Below are 12,038 nucleotides of genomic sequence, written 5' to 3'. Positions count from 1 at the left end.
AATATAACTATTATTATTTATTTTATTATTTAAAAAATAATATATTTGGTCTTGCATTTACATTTCCCATATAGAAAGACAGAGAGATTGGTAACATCACATACAAAATGCTGGCTATACAATATGTTTGTTGATTTTGTTTTAGTTGCTTTACCAAGATACCTACAGTAGGCTAGCTACATTATGCTCTCCTTTTTTACCCATTATTCAGCAAAGCAATTTGATAATTGAAGTTAGGACATTTGCCAAGAACATTTCCTGTACATCTGAATATATCTTTATAAATATATCTGCAACCATCATATGACAATTTATTTCTGAATCAGTGTAATACTAGTCAATACAGTTAATTTGACCCATTTTATTATAACAAATGACAATCATTGCTGCATTGGATGCAATACTTCAGTTATCCTGCAGGTGGTAGACATTTTCAAGCTTTTTTATTGTTCCGTACAAACCTGGTGTTCCCACTCACAAAAAAGAATATAGAAAACAAAAGAACATGGACCTCTAATCCAGAAATCAGGAAATATTCACAAATATACCACATCAATGCAAAATTACCAACTATTAAAATGCTATTAACAAGATTTCTGTTGAATGCATGCAAATACAGTCTATGCACGATCCATGATCAGGGTAGGTCCGTGTATGTTTTGTTAATTTAGTTTTAGACGGAATAAAGGGAATGAAGAAAACGGCCATTTTTCAGTTTTTCTTTTGCTCTCAAAAAAAAAAAAGAAAAAACGAGATTTTGGCTCAATTTTCGTTTTTTGGTTTGGGTTGGAAAACGGATAAACGACTTCAAAATTTTTATTATACACATGTAGGCAGTGCTGAAACGTCCATTTTCCTCGGATTGGTCAAGCAAATCTGAGCTCGTGACGTCGCCCTCAAAATAAAAACAGACTAATCCAGAGGCGTATAGCCACTGGTGTGCCAGGGTGTGCCACTCATAGTGGCATCTGGCACACCTAAAAATAGATGCAGAATTTTATATACATACATACATATATATATATATATATATATATATATATATATATAGACCGGCATAGGTTATAGCCCATTCCGCACTCAAGCGCGCGCATAAAGCTTGCACTGGCAAAAGTAATGATTATGAATGGGTTGGGGGAAAAGAAAACATTTTAAAATTTTGTTAATAAATTAATGCAGCATTATTCTAATCATTATTCTAGAATTTATTGCATGCATAAAGTTTGAGTTAGACCTATATTATTTCTATGCAAACTGTAGGTAAACTTTTGACTTAAAATTACTTAAAAACTTAAAATTAGCAGAGTGAATAAAGTGTTTGTTAAATGAAAAGTCAGGTATCGATTGCAGCATATGATATGCGCATGCATGGGGCATTTAAAGCTTCAGAAAATGGCTCATAAAAAAGGACAACAATGTAAATGCTTTTTACAAGTCGTAATCAAAAATGACAATAATATCAGGGGTGTAGGGGAGCGCGGGGCACAAAGTAACGCGAGGGAAAAATGTAACACAGGGTTTTAAGGTATTTGCTCTGGGTTAACCATGACATGCTTCTGAGGTTTTCACAGCAAAAGATGAAACCATTTTGCAAGATGTTAAAAACACACAGTGACTGCTACACAGTTTTGAGGAAAACACGACACAGTGGGGTTAGTTGTAACAGGGTGTTACAATTAAGCCACATGCTGTTGGACACCAATTAAACTAACAAAATTTTTTTTTTGTATTTTGAGTGTAACGTTAAAAACTTTTTAAATGTATATATTTTAATATAAAATATTTTTTTAATAAAAAAAAATATTTTATTGCTAATAATGCAAATAAATGCATTGTATAATAATGGATAATCATGCAAATGTTTAAGATTTGAGGTAATAACATCGCCATGATGATCAAAGAAATTGAAAAATTGTTTTCACCCAAACGCAATTTAATAGGGCACTATACAGGCTAAAGAACTTAATTCTTATATTTGCTTTTTATAGCCTAGGGCTACTTCTCACCATGTATCTTTTCTAAAACATAGCCTACAGTATAGTGTAAAAGCATGTTTATTACTAAGAAAACTAAAACAAAATTATATTTTAATTCACATCACATAAAGTACACACACAGAACCGTCTATTTAGTCTTGTGAAAAGGCAAAGCTGATAATCTGTGGTTAAAGCGCCACCCAGCGGTCAAAAGCTGCTGGCGCACCAATTACCGCCACAGTACGAATGGCGGCAAAAGGAACAAATTGAAGTGACATCTGTATATTAAATTTTGAAATTGTTTATCCGTTTTCCTACCCTAAACCAAAAAAATGAAAATCAAGCCAAAATCGTGTTTTTTTCGGGGGTTTTATTGTGAGCAAAAGAAAACTGAAAAATGGCCGTTTTCTTATTTTCCTTTATTTCGTTTAAAACTGGAAAACAAATGAACAAAACGTACCGATTTACCCTGATTCGGACCAGATACACATTTTTCTATCATTTTTTTTATACCAAGACATTGATTCCATTAAATTGATAAGATAATTATATACAATTTAAAATTTAATGAGTAGCAAATGTATAAGTAGTAATATTGGTCTTAAATTTTCATTTATTACTGATAATAGTTGAACAAAACTTTAATAGATTGCCATTATTTAGGTTGTAATAAAACTATTGTAGGATGATTATTAATTATTAATATTAAGTCAAAAGTCTTGTCTGACGATGATCAGTATATGAAATATCATACGGTGTGGTAAATTCCATTTTGAAACTTATTTAATGTAAATACGATTAACAACGTTTACACATATTTGATTATAATATGATCAAGCATCTATATTCAGAGTGATTATTTTAGTGAAATCTGTTCATTTAAATAATTTTTACCTTGCCCTATTATTGATGTGGTAAACAAAACTTTTATGTTTTTTTTTATTTTAGATATTGTAGACATCACATTCCCCAGTATGAACATTGTACTAATTGGAAACTCCTCATCAGTCCTGTTTGGACATGAAAACCTTTTGCTAGGAGAAAAACGAATAAATGTTGAAAGTACGGGAATTGCCAGCATTGTTCCTGTGCACAGAAAGATATCAGATCGTCATATCTCAGTGATCAACATGATAGATTTACATGGGGCTAAGCATGTCGATCATCTTGTTGATCAGCTGGTGAAGGAGACCGAAATCCAAGCCTTCATCTTTGTTGTGCGACTGGGCCAGTTGACAGATGCTGATAAAACAGGTCTTGAATGGCTTCAGAGTGTGTTTGGTGATAAAGTTCTTCAGTCTGTGCTGATTCTCTTCACCTATGAGAAAGAAGAAGAGTGTGACTCCACAACAGATGATCTGAAGAAAAACCCAGCTCTGGACTGGCTGCTGGAGAACTTTGAAGGACAATACCACACCTGCAATAAGATGATGAACAATCAGTCAGAGATGAGAGAGCTGATGAACAAGATTGACTGTCTGATTGATGAAAATCAACAGAGCTACGCTGGAGAGATGTACAGCACACCATTACAACATAGAGGTGGGCATGAGAAAAACAAAAATTGCGAGAGTGGTGAGATTTAAATTGACCAAATTTCCCATTTGGTAGTTTAAATAAATGCAAGGTGTAAAACTATAAGCAAAGCAGTCCAGAGGCCATAAGCAGCAAGCTCTACAGAAAGTATCAGATCAAGTGAAACATTCACTTCCAAATACATTTGAAGCTTATTTTATTCAAATATCAGAAAATCATGAAAACAATGAATATATCAAGAATTTATTGGTTTGAAACTCCAATAGGTGGTGCTAATACTCATTCGAATCAAAATCTCACTCTGAATGGAATGAATCCAATTTTGTGAATTTTGGCCAAAGCATTTACAAGATATTAGTAACAATAACTATTTTTCATATCTCCTGAACACTAGACACAAAACAGTGCAGACTACCTCAGACCATAGTTGTCTTAATAAACAGCAAGTTTGGCATGAATACAGTTAAGCGTTGAAGAGGCTATATATCAAGAATGATTTAGCCTGGTTTTTTTTTTTTTTACTAATTTAATTGTGCTTTATTCGAGAACAGTTTGACTGTTAAAGTCCATAACATTTTGCCAGCAGGGTCGAATAATGATCTGAGCCAATTTTGAAAAAATGTTGAACTTAAAAATCATAATTTTAAAATGATTAGAGTCAAATTAGGTGAAAACTGAACCAACAGTTTAAATCAGTATGGCGGAAGAAGTTTGGCCAATTATGGCTTATTTGGTATCAATGTTCTCGGCATGACCCAAGGAATAATTTCAGATAAATTTTGCCACATTAAACATATGCAATCAACAGTTATTACAGGTGGTGCTCTTACCAAATTTATGTGTTGTGGTCATTGTAAGGTGCCAATGACAGACCTTAAGTTTAGCATCAGAATGTTTAAACATTGCAGAATTACAGCGTTAGATGAACTTTGACAGTACATTTGGCAGTGCTGTAAAGGGTAACCATTTAGCCTATCAACATGAACTTTTCATCAGCATAGTCTGAAGATGATATGAGTCAAAATGAAAAACTCAGGTCAGGAGTAGGAGTTAAAAGTTTTTTAAACAAAAATAATTGGCAAACAGGAAATTTAGCTGATTTTGGTATATTTGGCATCAATGTTCTTGGCATGATTCAAAGAATATAACAAGACCATTCTTATGACAATAAGGAAAGTTTAGCAAAAGTTATTAGCATTTATATGGCTTATAATTTTTGTTTCAAAAGTTTTGAAAAAACGTTTTTTGAAAAAGTGAGTACTTATAGGACGTGGTGTTGAAGATGCATACAATGTTTTGTAAAGATACATCAATATGTTTGCAAAGTAAAGTATTTTTTATTAAAAAGTTTAAATGGCAGATGCCCAAAATGGCAAACATGAAAGTTTTCATTTATTTCATTTGATTCTGAATGAGACTCTGAATGTAATGAGACTTGAAATGAGTTTAATAAAAAGAATGGTCAATTGTTGAACACTTATTTCCAACACTATAAATATATACATAAAGTCTGAACTCAAAATGTGGTGTAAAATTTAGGTTGGGAAATCTCACAAATTAATTGTATGTGTAATGAGGAGGCTGATACAGAGGGATCCATTTGCAGTGTATTTATTAAACACAAGTGAAACAGAAACCACCAATAAGTGATATTCGAGACACTCACATGAATGACAGGCATAAGTAGAAAGGCAGGCGGCAAGCATTCGTTGGTCGGTATAACAGGCATAGATCGGGGCTGGCGGCGAGGAGAACAAGGTCTAGAGCAGTCTGGGTCGGCAACGAGAGATCAAACAGAGTACAAGGAAATAACGCTCAGAAATGTTGACAGGGCAAACAAGACTTCGCAATGAAGTGAGCGTGCAAGCTGCTTATAAGGGTGTGTGTGTGATCAAAGTCAGGTGCAGCGCAATCAGTGACAGATACGGGGCTTCTGGGGGATGTAGTTTTAATAGTCCAGGGAGAGCGACCTCTGCTGGCCAGTGAGGGGATTTATTGGGACCGAGTTGGTGACAGAACCCCCTTACTGCGAGCGGCTCCTGACGCGAGGAGGCAAACGGCGCCGGGGTCTTCCACGTGGGCGAGGGGCCGGCATCTCCGGATGACGTTGTTGAAATTCTCTCAATAAGTTGGGATCAAGAATGTCAGCTCTATTGATCCAGGACCGTTCTTCCGGACCGTACCCCTCCCAGTCAACCAGATATTGTAGGTTTCCGCCCCGGCGTCTGGATCTCAAAATGTCGTGAACTTGATACGCCTCCTCGTTGTCAATGATGATGGGTGATGGTCCCTGTTCACCAACTGCCAACTCCCTCTCCACCTCAGTTGGACCAGCAGCCGGTTTTAACAGGGATACATGAAAAGTGGGAGAAATACGATAGTGGTTAGGTAGAGTAAGACGATAGGAAACAGGGGTTATTTGTCTTTCTATTCTGAATGGACCCACGTACCTGGGACTGAGTTTCTTGCATGGGAGTCTGAGACGAAGATCACGGGTAGATAACCAGACCCATTGCCCTGGAGAGTATTCTGGATTTTGGCGACGCCGACGATCGGCCTGTTCCTTGAAGCGTCGTATGGCTCGTGATAAGTGGGTGTGAGCAGAGTTCCACATGTCCTCGCTGCGTTGAAGCCAGTCATTAATGGCTGGAAGTTCGGTGGGTTCTCCAGACCAGGGAAATAGTGGTGGTTGAAAACCTAATGTACATTGGAATGGGGTTATGCCTGTAGCAGTTTTCCTAAGCGAATTTTGTGCGTATTCCGCCCAAATAAGGAATCTGCTCCAATTCTCCTGATTCTGATGACAGTATGTACGTAGAAAACGGGTTATTTCTTGATTCAGACGTTCCGTTTGGCCATTGGACTGTGGGTGATAACCGGAGGTTAGGCTGACGTTGATGTTAAGACTTTTAAAGAATGCTGACCATACCCTGGATGTAAACTGTGGTCCCTGATCCGAGACAATATCTTCTGGCATACCATAGAAACGAAATACATGATTGCAAATTAGTTCTGCTGTCTCCAGAGCAGTGGGTAGTTTGGCGATGGGTATGAGTCTGCAGGCTTTTGAGAATCTGTCAATTATGGTTAGAATAGTGGTTTTACCTTGAGAGGGTGGAAGATCTGTGATGAAATCGATAGCTATGTGAGACCAGGGTCGTTGTGGAATGGGTAGTGGTTGTAATAATCCTGCTGGTCGATGATGTGAATGTTTGTGCATATTACAGAGAGTACATTTGTTGATGAATTTTATGGTGTCGCTCCGCATAGTGGACCACCAGTAACGGTTCTGAATGAGATCAAGGGTGCCGTTTATACCTGGATGACCGGAGCTGGGATTGGAATGTATTTGCTGAATTAATTTTTCTCGCATCACAGGGGGAACAAAAGTCTTTCCTACAGGGCAATCCAGAGGGGTTTGTTGATTCATTACTGCCTGAGAAATTTCGGTTTCTACATCCCATGTTATGGGAGCCAAGATGAGAGATTCTTTTAGAATAGGTTGATCCCTATCCTCCATTGGGTTTTCCTCGCATAGACGTGATAACGCATCTGCTTTAATGTTTCTAGAGCCTGGAATGTATGTGACAGAAAAGTCAAAGCGGGTGAAGAATAATGCCCATCTTGCTTGACGGGGGTTGAGTCTTTTTGCAGAGCGGATGTATTCCAGATTCTTATGATCTGTGATGACAGTGAATTTGTGTTTAGCTCCCTCCAACCAGTGTCTCCACTCCTCCATCGCAGCTTTCATAGCCAGTAGCTCTCGATTCCCCACATCATAGTTGCATTCAGCCGAGTTAAGTTTGCGCGAAAAAAATGCACATGGGTGAAGTTTGGCTGGGTCTCCTTGTCTCTGAGATAATATTGCCCCGATGCCTGTGTTGGATGCGTCAATCTCTACAATGAAGGGCAAATTAGGATTAGGATGACAGAGAATGGGTGCTGTGGAGAAACGTGTCTTGAGCTTGGTGAAAGCGTGATCTGCTGCATTATTCCAGTGAATTTTTTTCTGTCCTCCTCTGACGAGAGTAGTGAGAGGTGCTGCTACAGTACTAAAATTTCTAATGAAGCGTCTGTAAAAATTAGCAAATCCCAGGAATCTTTGTAGTTCTTTCAGTGTCTTTGGTTTCGGCCAATTGAGTACCGCATTAACCTTGCTCTCGTCCATAGCCACGCCCTCTGTTCCGATCACATATCCTAAGAATGAAATGGATGTTTTGTGGAATTCACATTTCTCTAGTTTGGCGTAGAGTTTATTCTCGATTAATTTTTCCAATACTGCTCTTACATGTTTAGTATGTTCTTCTAGTGAATCTGAATATATTAAGATATCATCAATGTAGACAATCACCCATTGGTTTAGCATATCTCTGAATATCTCGTTGACAAAGGCTTGGAATACAGAAGGACTATTTGCTAGTCCGAAGGGCATCACTAGATATTCATAGTGCCCATTGGCTGTAGAAAACGCCGTTTTCCACTCGTCTCCGCCCCTTATTCTAATGAGGTTGTACGCATTACGTAGATCTAGCTTGGTGAAGTATTGGGCTGACCTTAATTGTTCTAGAGCTGTTGGAACCAAAGGTAGTGGGTAACGATACTTCACTGTGATTTCATTTAAACCTCTGTAGTCAATACAAGGGCGTAACCCACCATCCTTCTTCCCCACAAAAAAGAATCCGGCGGATGCTGGTGATGTGGAAGGACGTATAAACCCTTTTTTCAACTCTTCTTGAATGTATGATCTCATGGTTTCGGTCTCTGTTTTGGACAGAGGGAACATTCTCCCGCGAGGGGGCGCAGTGCCAGGTAACAGTTCAATGGAACAATCATACTCACGGTGGGGAGGTAGCTCCGTGGCTTTCTGTTTGTTAAATGCTTCTGACAAATCAGAATAAATAGAAGGGAGATTTGGGGTTGTGAGTGAGTCGGTAGAACTTGAGATGGCGTTTAACTGGACTGGGACCACAGATGACAAGCATCTTTTTAAACATTCATCACTCCATCTTTCTATCTCACCCTCCTTCCATGAAATGCGGGGATTGTGATCCTGAAGCCAGGGTAGTCCGAGTATTATTGGGTGTTGAGGAGAATTGATGATGTGGAAGTTGATAGTTTCTTTATGAAGCCAGCCCGTCTTGAGAGAGAGTTTGGTGGTGATGTAACGTACAGTACCCTCTCCTAGAGGGCGTCCGTCTACCGCCGTGACTGCCAATGGAGAATTACATAAGATTAGTGGTATAGCATTCCTTATAGCGAACTTGTGATCCATGAAGTTACAAGCTGCACCAGAATCCACCATAGCAGAATCATAAATGGGAATTTCGTTAATGTACAGGGTTATGGGTATTTCAAAATTCTTATTGTTGATTGAAAAAATAGTTGAACTCACCGATAAGAACTTTTGAGGTGGTCTGACGGGGCAATGGGCTTTTACGTGACCAGGTCTGCCACAGTATAGGCAGAGGTTATGTGTAAAGCATCTCTCCCGTTCTTCAGAGGACAGTTGAGTACGACCAATCTGCATGGGCTCATTCATGACATGGGGTGAAGTGGGTACATTGTGCATGTGAGTGACTGAACATGCCTGTAGGGGTTTCCGTGCGCGGAGTAAATTGTCCAGACGAATAGATAATTCAATTAGTTGATCTAGAGATTTTCCATCATCCTGACAAGCCAGTTCGGTCTGTAGTTCAGGATTCAGAGCCTTCCTATAGAGGGTTTTTAAGGGATCATCTGTCCACCCAGTTTGTGCCGCTAAAGTGCGGAAATGTAGAGCGAATTCAGATGCTGGTTGATTACCCTGTTGTAAAGTTAACAATTCCTCTCCAGCGTGTTTTCCTCCCTCTGGGTGATCAAATACCACACAAAATCTTTGTAGAAAATCCTTGAATGTGGTGAACGTGGGAACAGAATCGGGCCAGATGGCGGTGGCCCAATCGAGGGCTTTTTCAGAGAGTAGAGAACATACAAACGCAATCTTACTATGTTCGTCAGTGAACAGGTGGGGTTGTTGAGTGATAAACAGCTTGCATTGTAGCAGAAAACCTTTGCACTTCGTGGGATCGCCGTTAAATTTTTCCGGAAGTGCCAGACGTGGGCTGGCAACATTGAATGCGGTACCTGGTGGTGGGTTAGTCGGGAGAGATACGGCGGGGGATGGTGCAGCTGAAGTGATATTCAATCCTTGGAGAGCCTTTACGAGCTCCTCGGTAAGGTGAGTGAGATGGGAGAGTTGTTGCTGGTGTGTAGCAAGCACTTGAGCTTGTGCTGTGATTTTCGTGGTTAAAGCTTGCATGGCTGCTGGATCCATGTTTGGCGAAGTCTTCTGTAATGAGGAGGCTGATACAGAGGGATCCATTTGCAGTGTATTTATTAAACACAAGTGAAACAGAAACCACCAATAAGTGATATTCGAGACACTCACATGAATGACAGGCATAAGTAGAAAGGCAGGCGGCAAGCATTCGTTGGTCGGTATAACAGGCATGGATCGGGGCTGGCGGCGAGGAGAACAAGGTCTAGAGCAGTCTGGGTCGGCAACGAGAGATCAAACAGAGTACAAGGAAATAACGCTCAGAAATGTTGACAGGGCAAACAAGACTTCGAAATGAAGTGAGCGTGCAAGCTGCTTATAAGGGTGTGTGTGTGATCAAAGTCAGGTGCAGCGCAATCAGTGACAGATACGGGGCTTCTGGGGGATGTAGTTTTAATAGTCCGGGGAGAGCGACCTCTGCTGGCCAGTGAGGGGATTTATTGGGACCGAGTTGGTGACAGTATGGCTTGTAAATGTATCAATACATATGTAAATACATAAACATACAAACAAATAATAACTGAATAATAACTGAAAACAATTATATATTTTTTCTCTTTGATACAGTGTTAGATCAAGAGAGACTTACTAGACGGATTCTCACTCGTAATGAACAGGCTGTCTCCAGTCTCCTATCTAGGAGGATTGTTCTTCTGGGTAAAACTGGTGTTGGAAAGAGTGCAGTTGGAAACACAATCCTGGGACAGAGAGAGTTCAGATCTGTGATGAGAATGAATTCAGTAACTCGCGAATGTTCAGCAGCTCAAGCCACAGTTTCAGGCAGATCTGTGTCTGTAGTCGACACTCCTGGATTCTTTGACACAAAGATGAAACCTGAAGAGTTAATGATGGAGATCGCCAGAAGTGTGTATTTATCCAGTCCTGGACCTCACGCTTTCCTCATTGTGTTCAGAATTGATGACAGATTCACTGAACAGGAGCTGCAGATTCCTCAGAAGATTGAGCTGATCTTTGGTCAGGAGGTGTTGAAATACTCCATCATTCTCTTCACTCATGGAGATCTGCTGAAGGGAAAGCCATTAGAGGAGCTGATTATGGAGAACAGTAAAGTAACATCTGTAGTCCAGCAGTGTGGAGGCAGATATCATGTGTTCAACAATGAAGATGTGAATAACAGAGAGCAGGTGGAGGATCTACTGCAGAAGATTGACTCAATGATACAGCAGAATGGAGGAGGACACTACAGTAACCAGATCTTCGAAGACGCTCAGAGATTCAGACAAGAGGAAGAAGAGGAGAGACAGAGAGAAGAAGAGGTGAGAAAACGACAAGAGAAACAAAGACAAGAGGAGATTGATTCTCTCTGTCTCCTTTCTGACTTCCTCAGAGAAGAGATGAAGGTTAAGATAGCTGAATTAAAAAAACTTGAAGGAGAGCGAAAAGAGGGTGAACGAAAACTACAGGAGGAGACAAAAAGACAAGAGGAGATTGAAATGAGAAATGAGAAAATCAAAGCTGAACTAACAAGTCTAACGAAACAAGAGGATTCAAAGAAAGGATCTGATGGATTTTATAAGAAATATCGTTGTTATTTTTGGGCTGCTGTTGTTACAGCTGGTCTTGTTTCACCTTTTACTGCTTTAGCTGCTGGAATTGCTGCTTCTGTTGGAGGTGCCACAGCCGCTCTTAAAGGTTTTGCTCTTTGGGCTTTTGTTGTAGCTTTTAGTGGAGCTGCAGGTAAAGCAGCTGTTAAAATGTTTCAGGGTGGAGATGATGACAAAGAACAGAAGAAAACACAGTAGAAACTAATTAAGAAATAGGGTAAGATTTGAGAGTGTTGGTAAAGAGAGATTAAAAATGAGATGAGCCGAAGAATAGATATTAATGTTTTTACATAAGGCCAAGAAAGCAATACAAAATAAACTGTAGGAGCTTTTCACACTGTGCTTAGTAATGGGTTATCAATAGCCAATTTTCCACTACTGTGCCAAACTATTCTAAGAATTGTCAGGTGTGGTTCCAGTTGTTTATCTACTTAAATCTGAATAAAAGAGTCCCAAAAAGAAATATCTGATCGTTCATATTGCTGTTTAGTAGGGTTGTAACGGTACGTATATTGATCCTGAACTCTCATGGTACAAGGGTCACGTTTCGGTTCATTCACTCTTAACGACATATACAGTAAGTTTTTGTACATAATAATAATAGCGCTTTAAAAATAATTATCAGTCCAAAGCAGATTTACAAAA

General features: G+C 39.3%; 1 protein-coding gene across 1 annotated transcript; it reads left to right on the top strand.

The window, feature by feature from the left end:
- The first annotated feature begins 10,290 nt into the window (after positions 1-10,290).
- On the top strand, positions 10,291-11,591 carry LOC130216976 (GTPase IMAP family member 9-like). Its single transcript, XM_056448936.1, has 2 exons — positions 10,291-10,297; positions 10,396-11,591. The coding sequence occupies exons 1-2, from the start codon at positions 10,291-10,293 to the stop codon at positions 11,589-11,591; spliced, it is 1,203 nt and encodes a 400-aa protein (XP_056304911.1).
- The last annotated feature ends 447 nt before the right edge of the window (positions 11,592-12,038 follow it).

The sequence above is a fragment of the Danio aesculapii genome, chromosome 3 (assembly GCF_903798145.1).
Source record: "Danio aesculapii chromosome 3, fDanAes4.1, whole genome shotgun sequence".
NCBI classification, from domain to species: Eukaryota; Metazoa; Chordata; class Actinopteri; order Cypriniformes; family Danionidae; genus Danio; species Danio aesculapii.
This window is presented reverse-complemented; position numbering and strand designations above follow the sequence as displayed.